The following is a 21,666-nucleotide window of genomic DNA, read 5'->3' as shown; positions in this document are numbered from 1 at the left end:
ACTCACTGGAAAAGACTCTGCTGCTCGGAGGGATTGGGGGCAGGAAGAGAAGGGGACGACAGAGAATGAGATGGCTGGATGGCTGGATGGCATCACTGACTCAATGGACATGAGTTTGAGTGAACTCTGGGAGTTGGTGATGGACAGGGAGGCCTGGTGTGCTGTGATTCATGGGGTCGCAAAGAGTCGGACACGACTGAGCGACTGAACTGAACTGATGACAAATACAGCTAGCATTCTACTCAACAGTGAAAAGTTCAAAGATTTTCCTCTGAGATTAGAAACAAGACAGGCACTTCAATGTAAATCAACTATATTTCAATAAATTTTTTTAAAAGAATCAAGGATATAAACTCTTTCAATATAGCACTGGAAGTCCTAGCAATAGCAATAAGACTAGAAAAAGAAAAGGAATCCAAATTGGAAGAAAAGAAGTAAAATTGTCACTATTTTCAAATGATATGACATTATATAGAAAACCCTATACACTTTACCAAAAACCTATTAGCACTGATAAATGAATTCAATAAATTTGTAGGATGTAAGAAAAATATATAGAAATCTGTTGCATTTCTATAGACTAATAATAAATGATCAGAAAGAGAAATCAAAAAACAATTTCATTAACAATCATATCAAAAAGAATCAAAGACCTAGAAATAAATTTAACCATGGATGTGAATAACTTGTAGTTTAAAAACTGTATGACACTAAAGAAAGAAATTAAAGATAATATAAATAAATGGAATGATATTTCATGTTCACAAGTAGAAGAGTTACTATGGTTAAAATGCCCATACTAAACAAAGAATTATACATATTTAATGAAATCTCTACCAAAATACCTACTACATTTTTCACAAAACTAGAACAAATGATTCTAAAATCTGTATGGACCCCAAATAGCCAAAGACCCTGAAAGACCCCAAATATCCAAAGCAATCTGAGAAAAAAAAAAAACAAACAAAGGTGAAAGTATCATGCTTCCTGACTTTAGATCACACTATAAAGCTACAGTTACCAAAGTATTGTACTGGTACAGAAACAGACATACAGATCAATGTAATAAACACAAATGTATATCCATATAGCCAACTAATCTACAGCAAAAGAAGCAAGAGTATACAGTAGGAAAAGGACAGTTTCTTCAATAAATAATGTTGGGGAGATTGAACAGCTACACGTAAAAGAAGGAAGTTAGAACTTTTTTTCACACCTTATAAAAGAATAAGTTCAAAATGTATTAAAGACCAAAATATAAATTCCTGAAACCATAAAACTCATAGAAGAAAATACAGGCAGTACAGTCTTTGACACTGGTCTCAGCAATATTTTCTTTGGATTTGTCTCCTCAGGCATGGAATACAAATGTGAAAACAAACTGGATCTAATCACACTTAAAAGTCTGCACAGTGAAGGAAGCCATCAACAAAATGGAAAGGCAAGCAAATGAATGGGAGAAGATATCAGCAAATGATATAACTCATAAAGGGTTAATATCTAAAACAGATTAAGAACTCGTACAACTAAATATCAGAAAGAACAAACAACCCAATTCAAAAAATGAGCAGAGGACCTAAGCAGGCGTTTTTCCAAAGACTTACAGATAATAGGCACATGAAAAAACTTGAACAGCCCTAGTTATTGGGGAAATGCAGATCAAAACCATAATGAGATATCACCTCACACTTGTCAGCATGACTATCATCACAAAGATGAGAAAAAGTAAGTGTTGATAAGGATTAGAAGAAAAGGAAACCCTCATGCAGTGCTGGTGGCAATGTAAATTGGTACAGCTACTGCTGAAAACAGCAAGCGGGTTCCTCAAAAAAAAAAAAAAAAAAAAAGATATTGCTCCCATCAGTTCAGTTCAGTTCAGTTCAGTCGCTCAGTTGTGTCCAACTCTCCACGACCCCATGAATCACAGCACGCCATGCCTCCCTGTCCATCACCAACTCCCGGAGTTCACTCAAACTCATGTCCACAGAGTCGGTGATGCCATCCAGCCATCTCATTCTCTGTCGTCCCCGTCTCCTCCCGCCCCCAACCTTTCCCAGAATCAGAGTCTTTGGATTCAGCAATTCCATTTCTGGGTTTTTAAGTGAAGGAATCAAAAACAATACTCCAAAAAGATACACGCATCCCAAAGTTTACAGCATACTTAAAATAGTCAAAATATGGAAACAATAAAAGTATCCATCAACAGATAAAGAAGATGTGATGTACACACACACACACAAATGCACGTGTCACTCAGCCATAAAAAAGAATGAAATCCTGCCATTGTGACAACAGTTCATCAGTTTCTTAAAACAACTATACCTACACTCACCACAAAACCAAAGCAACCCCTAGTACTAACCAAGAGAAATAAAAATGTATGTTCACATAATGATTTGTGTACTAATTTTCATAGTAACTTTATTAAAGCTCAAAACTGCAAACACCTAAAATTTCCATCAACTAGGGCATCTAGACAATAACTGTGAAATCTGTAGAATTAGTAATACTCGGTAATAAAAAGGAATGAACTACTGACATATGCAACAATATGAATCAATCTCAAAAACATTATGCTGAACATAAAAAGCCAGATATAAAAGAATATATATGATAACTTATATAGAATCCTCTAGAGAAGACCAAATGTACATCTTGACAATGGTGGCAGGTACATGAGTACGTACACATTTGTCAAAGCTCTTTGAAATCTGCATTTCATTATATGCAAATTATATCCTAATAAAACTGATTTTAAAAAATAGTGAAGAAAAATATCCTTAAAGAAAAGTGATCAAGAAACATGTGCAGGGGAGATACATGAATTGGAAGACTGGAACTGACACATAAACACTACCAATTATAAAAGAAATAACTGTAAGGACCTACTGTATGACACAAGGAACTCTAATCAAAACTCTCTTTAATGACTATGAAAGAGTGGATATATGTATATGTGTAACTGATTCACTTTGCTGTACACCTGAAACTAACACAACATTGTAAATCATACCCCAATAAAAATTTATTTTTTTTTTATTTTATTGGAGGCAAATTACCTTACATTAATATATTGGTTGGTTTTGCCATACATTGACATGAATCCGCTCCGGGTGTACATGTGTTCCCTTTCTTGAACCCTCCTCCCACCTCCCTCTTCCCCATATCCTCCCTCCATGTCATCCCCGTGCACCAGCCCCAAGCGTCGAACCTGGACTGATCACTTATGAAAATATACATGCTACAATGCCATTCTCCCCAGTCATCCCACCTTCACCCTCTCCCACAGAGTCCCAAAGACTGTTCTATATGCCTATGTCTCTTTTGCAGTCTCGTATACAGGGCTGGGAAAGGTTGGGGGCGGGAGGAGAAGAGGACGACGGAGAATGAGATGGCTGGATGGCGTCACCGATTCTGTGGACATGAGTTTGAGTGTACTCCGGGAGTTGGTGATGGATAGGGAGGCCTGGCGTGCTGTGATTCAAGGGGTCGCGGAGAATCGGACACGACTGAGCGACTGAACTGAACTGAACTGAACTGATACAGGGTTCATGTATGGATGTGAGAGTTGGACTGTGAAGAAGGCTGATCGCCGAAGAATCGATGCTTTTGAACTGTGGTGCTGGAGAAGACTCTTGAGAGTCCCTTATACTGCAAGGAGATCCAACCAGTCCATTCTAAAGGAGATCAATCCTGGATGTTCATTGGAGGGACTGATGCTAAAGCTGAAACTGCAATACTTTGGCCACCTCATGCGACGAGTTGACTCACTGGAAAAGACTCTGATGCTGGGAAAGTTTGGGGGCAGGAGGAGAAGGGGACGACGGAGAATGAGATGGCTGGATGGCATCACTGACTCTGTGGACATGAGTTTGAGTGTACTCCGGGAGTTGGTGATGGACAGGGAGGCCTGGCGTGCTGTGCTTCATGGGGTCGTGGAGAGTCGGACACGACTGAGCGACTGAACTGATACAGGGTTCAGGTTACCATCTTTCTAAATTCCATATATATGTGTTAGTATACTGTATTGATGTTTTTCTTTCTGGCTTACTTCACTCTGTATAATTGGCTCCAATTTCATCCACCTCATTAAAACTGATTCAAATGCATTCTTTTTGATGGCTGAAAAAGACTCCATTGTGTATATGTACCAAAACTTTCTTATCCATTCATCTGCAGATGGACATCTAGGTTGCTTCCATGTCCTGGCTATTATAAACAGTGCTGCAATGAACATTGGAGTACATGTGTCTCTTTCAATTCTGGTTTCCTCGGTGTGTATGCCCAGGAAAGAGTGGATATATGTATATGTGTAACTGATTCACTTTGCTGTACACCTGAAACTAACACAACATTGTAAATCATACCCCAGTAAAAAATTTAAAAATAAGAAATGGGAAAATCCTAAAATTTTTAGTTGGTAAGTTCCTTGAGCATGTACTATCTTAGTCCTCTTTGTATGCTCAGATCACAGTACAATGCCTAAAATATAACAGGGACTTAATGAATCCTTTTTGAGTGAAAGAATGCCTATTCTATATCAGATTTTATCGATTTTTTCAATGCACTCATTATCAATTACAATCTCTAGCCCCTTATTTTTTAAGTATTTCTTCAAACTCCTGAAGACTGCCAAAAATGTGCACTGATAATAGTCTGCTCATTCTTACTCTCTATATTCTAAGAGAAAATTCATTTAAAAAACTGAATTCTTAAAAATTGACTCGTATTAGCCAAGGTCCATTATAACAAATTTAAATGAACCATATAAACTTATTTTTTAAGGAACCTTGGGAAAACGAGAGGAAGTGATTCATAAAATTATAAGCAGTGTCAGTTCAGTTCAGTCACTCAGTTGTGTCCGACTCTTTGCGACGCCATGAATCGCAGCACGCCAGGCCTCCCTGTCCATCACCAACTCCCGGAGTTTACCCAAACTCATGTGCATTGAGTCAGTGATGCCATCCAGCCATCTCATCCTCTGTCGTCCCGTTCTCCTCCTGCTCCCAATCCCTCCCAGCATCAGGGTCTTTTCCAAAGAGTCAACTCTTCGCATGAGATGGCCAAAAGATTGGAGTTTCAGCCTCAGCATCAGTCCTTCCAAAGAATATTCAGGACTAATTTCCTTTAGGATGGACTGGTTGGATCTCCTTGCAGTCCAAGGGGCTCTCAAGAGTCTACTCCAACACCACAATTCAAAACCATCAATTCTTCGGTGATCAGCTTTCTTCACAGTCCAACTCTCACAACCATACATGACCACTGGAAAAACCACAGCCTTGACTAGATGGACCTTTGTTGGCAAAGTAATGTCTCTGCTTTTTAATATGCTATCTAGGTTGGTCATAACTTTCCTTCCAAGGAGTAAGCATCTTTTAATTTCATGGCTGCAATCAGCATCTGCAGTGATTTTGGAGCCCCCCAAAATAAAGTCTGACACTGTTTCCACTGTTTCCCCATCTATTTCCCATGCAGTGATGGGACCAGATGTCATGATCTTAGTTTTCTGAATGTTGAGCTTCAAGCCAACTTTTTCACTCTCCTCTTTCACTTTCATCAAGAGGCTTTTGAGTTCCTCTTTGCTTTCTGGCATAAGGGTGGTGTCATCTGCATATCTGAGGTTATTGATATTTCTCCCAGCAATCTTGATTCCAGCTTGTGCTTCTTCCAGCCCAGTGTTCCTCATGATGTACTCTGCATATAAGTTAAATAAGCAGGGTGACAATATCCAGCCTTGATGTACTCCTTTTCCTATTTGGAACCAGTCTGTTGTTCTGTGTCCAGTTCTAACTGTTGCTTCCTGACCAGTATATAGGTTCTCAAGAGGCAGGTCAGGTGGTCTGGTATTGCCATCTCTTTCAGAATTTTCCACAGTTTATTGTGATCCACATAGTCAAAGGCTTTGGCATAGGCAATAAAGCGGAAAGAGATGTTTTTCTGGAACTCTCTTGCTTTTTCGATGATCCAGGAAAATGGCAATTTGATCTCTGGTTCCTCTTCCTTTTCTAAAACCAGCTTCAACATCTGGAACATAAGCAGTGTAACTTCTCCTAAATACTCTACCTAAATTTAACTCTTGAAAAACAGAATTAACTTTGTAAACATCAATACCGTGTATACATTAATCCCTTTCATTAAGAGCTGAGGCACTGACAGGTACAGAGATTAGCATAACTAATTAATCCTTAAAAAGGTTCTCACAGTGAACACAAACTGAAACTGACAAATACAGCTGTCTTCATTATTAGATCTGAAATTTTTTCTGACTTTTCAAGGTTCTATCTCTGACGTAAATAAATATTTCTTTTGTTGTTGTGATTGTTTAGTTGCTCAGCTGTGTCTGACTCTGCAATCCTATGGACTGTAGCCCACCAGGCTCCTCTGTCCAATGGATTTCCCAGGCAAGAATGCTGGAGTGGGCAGCCATTTCCTTCTCCAGGTGATCTTCCTGACCCAAGGATCGAACCCAGATCTCCTACATTGGTAAGGTGGATTCTTTCCTACTGAGCCACCAGGGAATTTCTACATTGGTATAAAGAATAGAAAATTACATCAAAGTAAAATAATGGCAATCAACCTATCAGTATTTATTAAGTTATGACTAGACACAATGTTGACAATACAAAAGAAGTAAAGAAACTTATATATATGGCAGGGACTGTGTTTTACCTTACACTTATTATCTCATATTTCTATTTCATTGTTCATATTCTGTTATTTCATTTAATCAGATTAAATGATCATGATATTTAATCACGTAAGATTGATTACAATACTAAGAAACCATCTGCTATAAATTCCATCTGCTATAAATTCCAGAGATGTTTTTCATGCAATCCTATGAGAATAAACACTAGAGTCATATATCTAGGTAGGTGAAGGAAGTTTTACAATGTACATTTTATTTTCACCAGGTAACAAGCATTTGTACTGTGCTTATTATACCTAGACACTATTTGAAGGGTTTTGTTATTTTACAAATAAGGAAACTGAAACAAGAGAAACTAACTTTTATGTAACTTGTCCAAGGTCACATAGGAAGCACCAAAGCAAGGATTTCCATCCAGGCAGTCTGGTTTCAGAACTCAACTCACTGAACTTCCACCGTTACCTTCCTATACAAAATCAATACTATTTTAATAGGGCAATTGGCTTTCTTGGTGGCTCAGAGGGTAAAGAAGCTGCCTGCAATGCAGAAGACCAGGTTTGAACCCTAGGTTGGGAAGATCCCCTGGAGATGGGAATGGCTACCCACTCCAGTATTCCTGCCTGGTGAATCCCACAGACAGAGAAGCCTGGTGGGCTACAGTCCATGGGGTCACAAAGAGTCAGACACAACTGAGCGACTAATACTTTCACATTTTCATCTCTCTTACATGTTAGCCTAAGTATGGTTTAAAGCACGATATTACTAGTCTTCCAAAGGGTTACCAAAAAAGAAAAACAACAAAAAATTTGGAAGTATAACTTACTTTTAAATTAAACAAAAATAATATACTAACTTATATAGGAAAAAGCAAGGCATAGAAAAAAATTCCAGTTGATTCTGATACGTGACCCCCAAACCAATCTCTTAGATTTGAGAACTATTAACATAAAGCAGGGCTTCCCAGGTGGCTCAGTGGTAAAGAATCTGCCTGTAACACAGGAGCCACAGGAGACTAGGGTTCAATACCTGGATGGATCGGGAAGATCCCCTGAAGGAGGGCATGGTAACCCACTCTAAATTCTTGCCTGGAGAATCCCATCAACAGAGGAGTCTGGGGGGCTACAGTTCATAGCCTCGCAAAGAGTCGGACATGACTGAGGTGATTTAGCATGCACTCACATGGGGTCGCTATCCCAGGGACGGGGGAGCCTGGTGGGCCTTCCGTCTATGGGGTCACACAGAGTCGGACACGACTGAAGTGACTTAGCAGCAGCAGCAGCACGCAACATAAAGCAAGCACATATTTTTCTTTAAATATTTACAAGTTAGAGCATATTCTCAAACCAACAAAACAGACAAAGATCAGTTACAGCAGTTGATAACAGTGGGAGGAGCATAAAAGGCTGGGTTAAGAATGTAAAGTATTGTTTCCTATTCTGAAAATTAGATATGGCAAACAAAGAAGGCTGGGATTAACACAGAAGCCTCAATTATGAGTGAGACTGCCAGCTATTTCAACTGTGATTACACAGTCTTAGAAATATATGATATTCATGATATTTACTTTCAATTTAATTTTACAGGTAAAATAAGACAATCTATTAAGTTTATAAAAGCTACAGTCACTTAATTTTGAAAAAAGAACACAAATACATGTGATAAAACAAGTTTTAAAGAATGTATTTCAGGATGAATTGTTAAACAGGAAGCAATTTCATTTGAGGAATTTAAAGGCTTAGAGCAGCTGCATGTCAGGTTATCTCCTTGGGGAAAAAATTGCCTGAAAATTAGGAACACGGTACAATTAGGATTTTAAAAACCTCACTAGACATTTTTTTTATGTCTCAAGTTTATCATGTGGGCAAAGAAGGAAGTGAAGGAAGAGAAGTAACTAACAGCAAATTTCACTTAATGCTGTCAGAAAAAAATGTTGACAAAATATTTTGTAAATAAAATCTTTTGTTCAAGCAGCAGGGGGAGCTAATGCATTGTTATTTCATTTTTTCTTTAAATGTAGATATGTTTTCAGTGGCTATGTACAAAGAATTTAATTTTAAAATTATAAATTGTATACATTATCTTATCATCTAATAATTGCTAAAAGTTTTAATTGAGCAGAACAGGTTAAACATAAAAAAGTTGGCCTAATTTAATATTATATGCTATTTTGTTTCAATTTTTAAATTTGGATCCAAATTAAGGAAAAAGCGTAGAAAAAATAAAATAGAACCAGGAATGAAGGTAGTTTACAAAAACCATGTTTCAAGGTCTCATATACTTTCTAGAGCTACAACACAATCTTGGCTCTGAAACTTTTTAGGGCCAAAGCAGAGGGGAGAACTAATATGCAATGTTGTTATGCTAATTTGAAAAGAAATAGTTTTATTTATGCATTTAGTAGTATCATACTGATGTCGACTTTTCTATCAAAATCAAGAATTGATCAGACTCTGAATCTCCTGTATCTCCCAGAGCAGACAAATCTTTCAGCATACTTTAACAATACACTGTATCATCAATTTACATTTGAATATTTTTTGGAATCCTTTTGATTGACTTGGTATGTTAGTATCCTCTTCTATCATTGTTTCTGACTGCTGATGAATAATTTCTTGGCAGCTGAATTAACGTAATATTATTACATGCTATTTTGAAAGATGTTTAACACTTTAACACGTTTGCAACATTAGTAATAATATTCCCCTAGCCAATACATTAAAAGTGAGACAACTATATTATTTAAGTACTGCAGCTATAAACATTATAGGAAAAAGATCAGATAATAAAAAGCTGGACTGCCTGGTTTTCCTATTTGCACTTTGAGAAGGTACTTCAAGAGTGAATTTTTTTTTTTTTTCACTCAAAAGGTCTGGATGAATAAGAAAGAAATCAAAAGCCTTAAAGGCAGACCATCCCCTGCATTTAACTTTCTAATTTCACTCTTTCATAACTGCCAAAATGATTTTTAAGGATTCAGTGGTCATGTCACTCCTCTTCATTGACTTTCCAGCTTTTTCAGGAAGATGATCATTCCTTCAGTTCAGTTCAGTTCATTTCAGTTGCTCAGTCGTGTCCAACTCTCCGCGACCCCATGAATCACAGCACGCCAGGCCTCCCTGTCCATCACCAACTCCCGGAGATCACTCAATATCGGGGTCCAGCCCCGATATGACCCAGGGTATCCTCGGGATGAACGGCGTCGGCGTCAGAGAGAGAGAGAGAAAGAGAGAGAGAGAGACAGGGGCTGATGATTCCTTGGTTTACGCTGGAAACCAATAAAACCCCAGCACAGGGCTTGCTCTGTTTACGTAGGCCGCAGGCGCCCTCTCGAATCACTGGAGGCACCCCACCAGGGCACCCCCTCGAGTGGGTCTTAGAAGCCCAGGCAGATAAGTAAACTCAGAGGGCCCAGCGCTCCAAGGATCTCAACCAGAAAAAGGAGAATAGATAAAAGGATGGAAAAAGAGAAAGAACGACACGGGGAGACCAAGCTTCAGTGAGCAAGGCCCAAAACTTTATTTTCCAGTGCTGCTTTTATACCCTAAGTTATGCGCATAAGAAACAGAGAAAGGGAGGTATAGAGTCACGCCAAAATCGCGTGGGGTCAGCAGTCTTGACCCTTATCAGGATCAGGGCTTATTTTTGTGTGTCTTGTGATAAAAGTTTTAGGTGGTTTACATCCTCTTCTGGCCAGGGGGCCTGCTAACAGTTTATGGCCCTCTCTCCTAACAATAGGTTAGTTAGCAAGTAAAAGGCTTATATTCTTTTAAGGTGACTTTCCTAGAGTCAGGTGCTAGACACATAACAAAGTTACATTCCTATAAGGCACCAGTGTAGTGAGCTGCAAGAAAGGAATTTATTAACTTAAGATCTGATGTGGTTAAATCAAAGGATTAATATATTTCCAAGAATACAATAGATAGAGGAAACTGCAGCAAGCATTGATTCAACAATGAAATCTTTTCTAGTACTATTCTAGTGATTTTAACTTCTTCAACAGATTCCTGTATTTTAGAATATTAGGCTTTCTGTCCTTGCATGGCTGGGAGGCTATAAACAGTCACACTCATAGTTGTAAGAGCCCGGACAAACTTGTCATGCAAGTTAGAAAGCTATCAGAGGGGCTTGGATTGGAACACTCCTATTAAGCCGAGGAGAACTTTTAAACTACAGCTCTGAATTAATGTTTTCAGAGAAAGGTGGTTGGGGGGAAGCCCCTGTAAGTATTAGAGGACTTGGTAAGAGGCGTAAGATAGTAAAGCAGTCAGACTCCAGTTTTCTTTGGGGTAGATGCTCAGGTAAGTCCAGGGGGTTCCTCGAGCCCTGATTAGCCTTTGCCCGTCAGGCCTCTTCCCCAATTGACCTTTGCCATGGGTAGGATTTCCCTCGCTGGCTCCCGGCAACTCAAACTCATGTCCACAGAGTCGGTGATGCCATCCAGCCATCTCATTCTCCGTCGTCCCCATCTCCTCCTGCCCCCAACCTTTCCCAGCATCAGAGTCTTTTCAAGTGAGTCAACTCGTCGCATGAGGTGGCCAAAGTATTGGAGTTTCAGCTTTAGCATCAGTCCCTCCAATGAACATCCAGGATTGATCTCCTTTAGAATGGACTGGTTGGATCTCCTTGCAGTACAAGGGACTCTCAAGAGTCTTCTCCAACACCACAGTTCAAAAGCACCAATTCTTCAGTGATCAGCTTTCTTCACAGCCCAACTCTCACATCCATACATGACCACGGGAAAAACCATAGCCTTGACTAGACGGACCTTGGTTGGCAAAGTAATGTCTCTGCTTTTTAATACACTATCTAGGTTGGTCATAACTTTCCTTCCAAGGAGTAAGCGTCTTTTAATCAGTCCTTAATTTGTCTTAAAAAAGCAGAAATGATCTAATCAACACCCATCTTTCTAGCCTCAAATCTGGTCAAATTCCCTCTTGATCTCTGTACTTCAATCATAGGAAACTTCTAGTTCCATGGAGATACATCACACTCTTTCTACCATAGGACCTTTGAATATGCTGGTGCCAAAGCTTGGAACGTCCTCTGTCTTGCACTGCCTGGGTTACTCATCTACCGTATCTCCACAAAAGTCACTTCCTCAGGAAAGCCTTTGCCTTACAAAATCCTCTGTGCACGTCCTACCTTCATGGCCCCGTATACGATTCCTTTTTTCCCATTATGCAGCTAATAATTTAATATTTATGATTGAACACTACCCTGAAAGCTTCAAAAGGACAGAACATTTCTCTTTTGCTCTTTGTTGAATTTCCTGTGCCTGTTACAGGGCCTGTCATGTCTTGGTTTGAACTGGCATACCAAAATACCACAGACTGGGTAGCTTAGACAACAGACATTTATTCCTCACAATCCTGGAGGCTAGAAGCTGAAGATCAAAGCTCCAGCATGCTTTGGTACTGGTAAGAACTCTCCTTTTAGTTTGTAGATAGCTGCCTTCTTTCTGTGCCATCACATGGAAGGAGAAGAGAGAGAAATCTCTTTCTCTCTCTTCTCCTTCTTATAAGCCACAGTCTTACTGGATTAAGGCCCCATCCTTATGACCTCATTTAACCTTAATAACCTCCTAAAGACCTGTCTCCAGATACAGTCACTTTAGGGGTTAGAACTCACAACTACAAAGAATATTGAACAATGATCTCTTTGCTAAAACCAAAGCACGCTTTAAATTCTCATTCAGAGTCTCTACATTTGGCCATACAGTTTATACAACATTTTTGTACAAATCTGGGGGCACCTTTCACAGACTAGCACCTTCTAGAATTATGTAGTATACAATTTGCACATTAATCAGTACCTGGTCTTCTACATCTCCCTACAGTATTCAATACTACTAACCAATACTTCCTTCTGGAAGACATTCATTGCTTGACTTCCGTTAATCCTGTATCTTGATTTTCACTCCTGTATTTCTTAGTACTCTTTTTTTCCTATTTTGTAAATTTTTTTTCTGTCCAACCCTTAAATGTCCCTAGGCCCCGTCCTTTCTCTTTCCATTCATACTCTGTATAGTGATTTCATCTACTTTCACTCGCCATTTAAATGCTGATGACTCCCAAAACCACATTTTTAGTTCAGATCTCTGTTCTGAATCCCATATCCATAGAACCAGCAGCCTCCTAGATCTCTCTATTTAAATGTCTTTTAGGCCACAGAAACTTGTCCAAAACTGTGTCAAAACTAAGAAATTAAAACTGAGGACACCATCTCTGCCTGGAACCCCCACCCCATCAATGGAGATCAACTTTGTTATTTTCTGTTTTTAGGGTTTTCATTGTTATTTTGCTTTCTGTTTTGGTTCTTGCCTACATTGCAGGTGTCTCAAGCCTGAAGGTAGAGAAGGAGTTCCCTTTTGTACCTGTGGACATTGTATACTGTCTCAGAATTCCATTCTAAATTCCCAGTCACATGCCTTATTACATGCCAGTGGCTGGAAAACTAAAGCTCAAATGTCCCAGATTCTCTTACAGTTCAAGTTCCACGTACGACCCAGCTTCCACCAATCTGATACATGGCTCAATGTTATGAAAAAAGAAGTCAAATATTTCTGCTATTTCTTTTAGCAAGGTTAACTCTGAAGATATTTGGTTAGTCTGCAGTCCATTCCTAGTTTTGTGGGCACTGAGAGCCAAGTGTGAGGCTTCCATTTTCTGGCAATGGTCAGGGCTAAACAACTGTGGTCCTAGAACCAACAGCTCCTCAGTGAGTGTTGTTTTGTCAGTGTCCTGATCCTCTGTGTCCTTCTGAGGGCCGCTTCATGCCTGCACGCGGTGATGAAGAAAGGAGAGAGTCCAAGTTTTGCCCAGGGTTGGGAGACCCTAAGGGGGAACGCCTACAAAAAGCTGGGTTACAACATCAGCATAAGGGTGAACGAGAAATAAACCTGTTGTTCAGAAAAACGAAAGAAAAAGCTTGCCTATCTCAATTTTGGTATTCAGCAGGAGGAAAGGGGGAAAAAAAAAAACAACTTTCCCTAAGGGTTCTGAAGAATTAAGAAAAAAAGTAAAGAACAAAAGGAGATGACTAATAAATCCATCTACCTATATCAAACAATCTGTTCAGCAAAAGATACCACAAAGAGTGAAATAAAAGTTACACAAACTAGCAAAAGATATCTGCAATACAGCAACAAATAATTAGTATTCAGAATATGTAAAGAGCTCCCCAAAGTAAAAACTGCACAAGAGAAAAACAGAAAAGGGGAAAAAAAAGACATTCTGCAGGAAACACAAAGAGATTTGAACAGTAAGAAGATGTTAAATGTTGGAAAAGATGTGGAATCACAGCAATGGTTAACCACTACTCACAGACTCACACTTGAAAACAACGTAGCATCGCCCAGGAAAGGTGAAGATGCACATACCCTGTGATGTATACTCCACTTCCAGTGAGATACCCCTGCCCATGTGTACCAAGATACGGACAAGAAAATTCATAGCAGCATGGCTTGTCAGAGCATAACAACTAGATATAACTCAATGGTAGAGTGAATTACAAATTGTGATATATTAATACAATGGAATACTATATAAAAAGTAAAAATGAGCTGTACTACACAGTGATATTACCAAAAGCAGCAATTTCCAGCAGAATGCCTACCTACGTTGTGATTTCATCTACAGAAAGTAGACAAAAGAAAAACACTTTCAGGAAAAAGCAAAACACTTATTTTATACATAGATATATTTTAAATTATATTGTTAATAGGTAATAAGATAATTGGATAGGTAATAAATTTAGCATTCCTTCAGCATGAAGTAAAAATATGAGTGCTCAGTCATGTCGGACTGACTCTTTGTGATCCCATGGGCCACAGCCTGCCAGGCTCCTCTGTCCATGGAATTCTCCAGGCAAGAATACTGGCATGGGTTGCCATTCCCTTTTCCAGGGGATCTTCCTGACCCAGGGATCCAACCCAGGTCTCCCCCACTACTGGCAGATTCTTTACCAAGGGAGCCACCAGAGAAGCCCCTCTTTCAGCCCAGCATCATATAAATTACATTTGGACTCCAGTGTTTTACTTTATTGTTTCCTTTAATTAAGACAGATCCTTCTATGTTCCTCTTTAATATTTACATCAAATATATGTGCTTCTAAATGCAAAAGATGTTTGTATAGTTTAAAGAAATCTTTAAAGAGACACAAACACCAATATGTACACCCGCTACCCAGTTTAATGAGTACATTACAGCTACTTTAGAAACCGTCTCAGGATCCCCCTCTAATTACACATTCCTCCTTCTCCCTGGAGTTAACAGTGATATTGAATTATTCCTGAGACAGGCTTTTAATAGGTTTAAAATATGTATGTTTTATGTGCATATAAAATAAAACCTCCTAGAGAAACAGAAAGATTTTTCAATTCTGTATCACTCTCTTTCACAACCTATCCCACTATATCCTAGTGCAGTGTTTGAATTTCTCTTGCTCATGATACCCTGAGGGAGGAGCAAAGGCACGAAAGAGAGTGTGGGGGTCAAAACTCTCACTGTCAGATTCAATTTTAACTGCACTGCTTCGTAACAGTATAATCGGACTCAATTTACTTAATCTTCTGTGGCTCAGCTTCCTTATCTATAAAAAGGAGAAGACAGCTTATTTCCTTCAAGATAATCTTTCCATCTTTATACTATAAGGAATGAATAATAGACATTTTTAAAAATGCTTAACCAATAAGCAGAAGATTAAGAAGAGGTGGCAAGAATACACAGAAGAACTATACAAAAAAGATCCTCATGACCCAACCACAATGGTGTAATCACTCACCTAGAGCTAGACATCCTGGAATGCAAAGTCAAGTGGGTTTTAGGAACCATCACTACAAACAAAGCTAGTGTAGTGGAGGTGATGGAATTTCAGTTGAGCTATTTCAAATCCTGGAAGATGATGCTGTGAAAGTGTTGCACTCAATATGCCAGCAAATTTGGAAAACTCAGCAGTGGCCACAGGACTGGAAGAGTTCAGTCTTCATTCCAATCCCAAAGAAAGGGAATGCCAAAGAATGCTCAAACTACTGCACAATTGCACTCATCTCACACGCTAGCAAAGTAATGCTCAAAATTCTCCAAGCCAGGCTTCAAAAGAACATGAACCATGAACTTCCAGATGTTGAAGCTGGATTTAGAAAAGGCAGAGGAACCAGAGATCAAATTGCCAACATCCATTGGATCATCAAAAAAGCAAAAGAGTTCCATAAAAACATCTACTTCTGCTTTATTGACTACACCAAAGCCTTTGACTGTGTGGATCACAACAAACTGTGGAAAAGTTTTTTCTTCAAGAGATGGGAATACCAGAGCACCTTACCTGCCTCCTGAGAAATCTGTATGCAGGTCAGGAAGCAACAGTTAGAACCAGACATGCAAAAATGGACTGGTTCCAAATTGGGAATGGAGTACGTCAAGTCTATATATTGTCATCTGCTTATTTAACCTATGTGCAGAGTACATCATGTGAAATGCCAGGCTGGATGAAGCACAAGGTGGAATCAAGTTTGCCAGGAGAAATATCAATAACCTCAGATATGCAGATGACATTACTCTTATGGCAGAAAGCAAAGAAAAACTAAAGAGCCTCTTGATTTAAGTGTAAGAGGAGAATGAAAAAGTTGGCTTAAAACTCAACATTCATAAAACTAAGATCATAGCATCCGGTCCCATCACTTCATGGCAAATAGAGAAACAATGGAAACAGTAAGAGAGACTTTATTTTGGGGGGCTCCAAAATCACTGCAGATGATGACTGCAGCCATGAAATTAAAAGACATTTGCTCCTTAGAAGAAAAGCTATGACCAACCTAGACAGCATAGTAAAATGCAGAGACGTTACTTAGCTGACAAAGGTCCATCTAGTCAAAGCTATGGTTTTTCCAGGAGTCATGAATGGATGTGAGAGCTGGACTATAAAGAAAGCTGAGCACCAAATAATTGATAGTTTGAACTGTGGTGTTGGAGAAGACTCTTGAGAGTCCCTTGGACTGCAAGGAGATCCAATCAGTCAATTGTAAAGGAAATCAGTCCTCAATATTCATTGGAAGGACTGATGCTAAAGCTGGAACTCCAGTACTTTGGCCACCTGATGCGAAGAACTGACTCACTGGAAAAGATCCTGATGCTGGGAAAGATTGAAGGTAGGAGGAGAAGGGGACCACAGAAGATGAGATGGTTGGATGGCATCACCAACTGGATGGACATGAGTTTGAGCAAGCTCTGGGAGTTGGTGATGGACAGGGAAGCCTGGTGTGGTGCAGTCCATGGGGTCACAAAGAGTCGGACATGACTGAGTAACTGAACTGAACAATAAGCATCAAAAAATGTATTGGACATCATTTTCACTAGGGAAAAGCAAATTAAACACATAATGATATACCACTATATCTACCACAAAGTCCAAAATTACAAAGTCTGAAAATACCACATGTAGAGAAAGATATTGAGCAACCAGAATTCTCATCATTGCTGTTGGAAATGAACATTTTCTTTGAAAAACTACAAGCAGTTTCTAAAAATCTTACAATACACCTACTGTATAATTCCATCATTCCTATATATATATATCAAAAAGAAGTAACAAAACACAAACACAGAGTCTTTTATAAGAATACTGATAGCAGTTTTATTCATAACCCCAAAAGGAAAATTATATCTATCAGCATAAAAATTGATAAACTGTGGTATATTCATTAATGGCATACTACTCAGGAAAAAGGAAGCAAACTACTACATATAAAACATAAATGAACCTCTAGAACATATGCTGAGCAAAATAAGTCAGGTACAAAAGAGTATATGATTTCATTTGAATGAAGGTCAGGAACAAGCAAAACCAGTCGACAGTGACAGACATTAATACAGTGATTTCCACGTGAGGGGGTGAATACTGCCTGAAAACAGACAGCATAGATTTCTGGGGTGATGAAAACATCATACATCTTGATCTGATTAATAGCAGGGCTGAAAATTTATCAAGCTATACTATACCCAATTAATATTCACCATGAAAACTTTTATTCCTCCAATTAAAATGTTTTCAGTTTTTTAAAGTATCTGACATGCAGTAAGCATGCAACCAAAGTCTTTCACTATTACCAGTTCAAGTTGGCTAATCTGTTAGAGTGGATAGGAAATAATCATGATCAAATGAGACAAAAAACAAAACAAAACAGTCACTTGAAGAAGGGGAAAACAATGACAGGTAATTATAACCACTCTCTGCTAAACTGAGAATTCCCTGTGAAGTCCATGGATAACTATCTAGTATGGACTTCTTTGATATTTCCCCTTGCATATTGCTCCCAGTATATTCATATGCATTCACATGTAATCAGTTCAGTTCAGTTGCTCAGTCCTCTCTGACTCTTTGCAACCCCATGGACTGCAGCACGCCAGGCTTTCCTGTCCATCACCAACTCCCAGAGCTTGCTCAAACTCATGTCCATCCAGTTGGTGATGCCATCCAATCATCTCATCCTCTGTTGTACCCATCTCCTCCTGCCTTCAATCTTTCCCAGCATCAGGATCTTTTCCAATGAGTCAGTTCTTCACATCAGGTGGCCAAAGTATTGGAATTTCAGCTTCAGCATCAGTCCTTCCAATGAATATTCAGGACTGATTTTCTTTACGATTGACTGGTTAGATCTTCTGGCAGTCCAAGGGACTTTCAAGAGTATTCTCCTTTCACTGTGTAATATATACACTTATATAAACATACAGGTGTATATATAATATATGTCTAATATATATTGGAGCTTCACAGTTGGCGCAGTGGTAAAGAATCCACTTGCCAAAGCAGGAGACACAGAGACATAAGTTCAGTCCCTGGGTGGAAAAGATCCCCTGGAGAGGAAATGGTAACCCACTTCAGTATTCTTGACTGGGAAATCCCATTTTCAAAAGAGCCAGGCAGGCTACAGTCCATGGGGTTACAAAAGAGTCAAACACAAATGAGTGACTAAGTAACAACAAAATCAACAACAATATATGTGTTATATATACATATTTTATATACATATAAAAACATTTTATACTTTTTTTGGAAATTAATTGTGTGGTGATGACTAAGGTTCACTCACAGTAGGGATTAAAAAAAATGGACTATTATCTTCAACTTAGGTCTGTAATATTGCACTTAAAACTTGAAGGTCATATTATTGTTAGTAGCTGGAGGTAAAATGATGGTAACTGTGGAAGGTTGGATGCCTTCTGAATACCACTCTGAAGTGTTTTCCGTGGATCAGAAAAAATAAGGTTAAAAGCTGTCAGGTATGGAGGGATATGGGTGCGTGTGTAGACATATCCCCAGCATTCCTATACTAGGAAATCATTTGAAGATGATACAGTTAGCAGTACTCACCTTAGTCACTTGATTCTCAAGATATTCCATGAAACAACCAGAACTTGCTATACATTTTCTACATTTCCAACAACGAAGAATACTTATGTCTTCTTGATTATGATTTTTAGTTATAAATTCTTTACTTCTCTTCATCTGTGGAAAAATTAATGCATTTTTAGAATGTCAAAATATGTCAGATTAAACTTGATTGTCTAAACCCTTTGAACAGCCTTAGCTACATGTGTACCAGAAAGATTTATTGAGGTACCTACTACTATTAGGCTATGGGTGCTCTATAAACTGTATCCATGATTAATCATGATAATGATGCAGTAGCAGTATATTAGTGACTGCCAGCTTACTTTCGCAAAACATTTTATTTCTTTCCATCTGTCTCCACTCGAAGTTGTAAAAGGCAACTGCCAAAGAGTTAATTAAAGTTCAGTTCAGTTCAGTCGCTCAGTGGTGTCTGACTCTTTGCGACCTGTGAATAACAGCACGCCAGGCCTCCCTGTCCATCACCAACTCCCGGAGTTCACTCAAACTCACGTCCATCGAGTCGGTGATGCCATCCAGCCATCTCATTCTCTGTCATCCCCGTCTCGTTTCCTCCCGCCCCCAATCCCTCCCAGCATCAGAGTCTTTTCCAGTGAGTCAACTCATCGCATGAGGTGGCCAAAGTATTGCAGTTTCAGCTTTAGCATCAGTCCTTTCAATGAACACCCAGGATTGATCTCCTTTAGAATGGACTGGTTGGATCTCCTTGCAGTCCAAGGGACTCTCAAGAGTCTTCTCCAGCACCACAGTTCAAAAGCATCAATTCTTCAGCAATCAGCTTTCTTCACAGTCCAACTCTCATATCCATACATGACCATGGGAAAAACCATAGCCTTGACTAGACGGACTTTGGTTGGCAAAGTAATGTCTCTGCTTTTTAATAGGCTATCTAGGTTGGTCATAACTTAAAGTTACTGCAGTTAAAAGGGTCACAACAAAAAATTTCATTCTTATAAATAGGATGTTCGCATAGCCACAACATTAAATTTTAAATATAATAGGATTTACTGAGTTATAGTTAATTCTGTGAAAACTGGAAGTAATTGCTTCAAATTAATGGGAAAAATTCTGTATCCTAAATGCAATAATGTTTTTTGTATACTGTATTCAGTGGAACAATATTACATCTTGTGGTATGTGCAATCAAACAAAAGGACTTAGATAATAACCCTCCCATTTTTTAGCGTATTTTTATATCTGATATTTTTATGTCAGTATTGAGATTTAGACCAGTTTGAGGAAAGTTTCACACTAATAAGGATTCCAAATTGCAGTGTATTTAAGAATCTGCCTGGTAACTAATCATCATTAAAAAAGGAAATGTTAATTTATTAAGCTACACACAAGGGCCTGCCTAGTTCCCTGGCCACACTCCCTCATTTGTTAGCTCTTCAGTATTTCATCTATTTAACAAATATTTACTGAGAGTTAACCAACCATATGCCACACAATGAGTCAAACTCTGGAGGCACAATGATGAGCAAAATGTATTTTCTGTCACAGACCTCACTATGCTTTCTACATCAACAGCTTTCTAACCTAGCTCATTAGAATCACTGAAGTTTTAAAAACTAGTGATGTCCAGGCCAAGCTCTACTCCTAGAAATTTTGACTTTTTCTGAGATGGAGAGGGAGTGAGGAATGGGTACATTTTATTAAAAAGTTCGCCAGGTGATCCTCTAGTGTGGCCAGGATGAGGACAAGCTGTGTTAATACACAAACAATTAACTAAAATGTACTATTAACAGCTGAAAGGACAAGAAAGGGAACATAGATGGATTTTAGCCAAATTTAAAGGAAGGATTTGAGGAACTCTGCCTGGAAGGGCACAGCATGCCACTCTTGAAGCCAATCTAGCTCTGACCTTCAGGTGCTAGGCAGCAGTTCAGTCTTCACTGGCATCTTCAGAACCCATCTTGCCCCAGATGAACACTCCATTGAAAGTCTGTCCTCAAAGATCATCAATAACATCTTAATTTGCAAATTCCCTGACCTCCTCCTCCTCCTTTACTTAGCTTCACTCACACTCTATCCATCTCTCAATAGTCTTCTTGGCATCTCTCCTCAACTCCCTTTAAAACACCAATGGTTCCCAACCAGGAGTGGGGCTTGGAGGGGCTGTATCAGAATCAACAAAGGAGAAACTCCATACCTGCCTATGCTCTCCCTCTCCCATCCACACCTCCCCATTTCCCCCCTTCCTCCAGGCGGTTCCATACCCTCTTGCAGTGGGATCATGCAATTAGAAAAAGCCCTATAGGTGATTCTAGTAAGTTTTCACTGAAAATCTGAGAATTATACTGTGTCACAACTCTTTTATGGCAATGATTTTTAAATCTATATTTCTAGTTTGATTTTTTTCCAAAGCTCTGGACCAATAATTTCAACTTCTGAATGTCAAATGCTATCTCTACATGAATTTTCTTTAGGGCCTTTGTGCTGGCTGTTTGCTCTGTCTACCCTGTATGGGAGCCACTTGTTAGATGTGTTATTAAGCACTCAAAATGCGGCCAATCTGAACTGACATGCACAGTAAGTGTAAAACATACACTGGATTTTGAATACCATGTAGAAAAAAAGGAATGTTAAATATCTTAATAGTGTTCATATTT

General features: G+C 38.9%; 1 protein-coding gene across 2 annotated transcripts in view; it reads right to left on the bottom strand.

Moving 5' to 3' along the window:
- The window catches only part of RNF180 (ring finger protein 180), a 306,778-nt gene that overhangs the window by 242,795 nt on the left and 42,317 nt on the right, over positions 1–21,666 (bottom strand). For both annotated transcript variants that reach the window (XM_055422004.1, XM_055422005.1), the window contains exon 2: positions 19,016–19,150. In XM_055422004.1, the coding sequence (XP_055277979.1) occupies positions 19,016–19,150 (135 nt within the window). The remainder of the gene's footprint in view (positions 1–19,015; positions 19,151–21,666) is intronic.

Source organism: Moschus berezovskii, chromosome 18 (assembly GCF_049115385.1).
Source record: "Moschus berezovskii isolate FMDL1 chromosome 18, NW_MosBer_1.0, whole genome shotgun sequence".
NCBI lineage: Eukaryota > Metazoa > Chordata > Mammalia > Artiodactyla > Moschidae > Moschus > Moschus berezovskii.
Note: the sequence above shows the minus strand (reverse complement) of the source record. Positions and strands in the feature narration are given on the sequence as shown.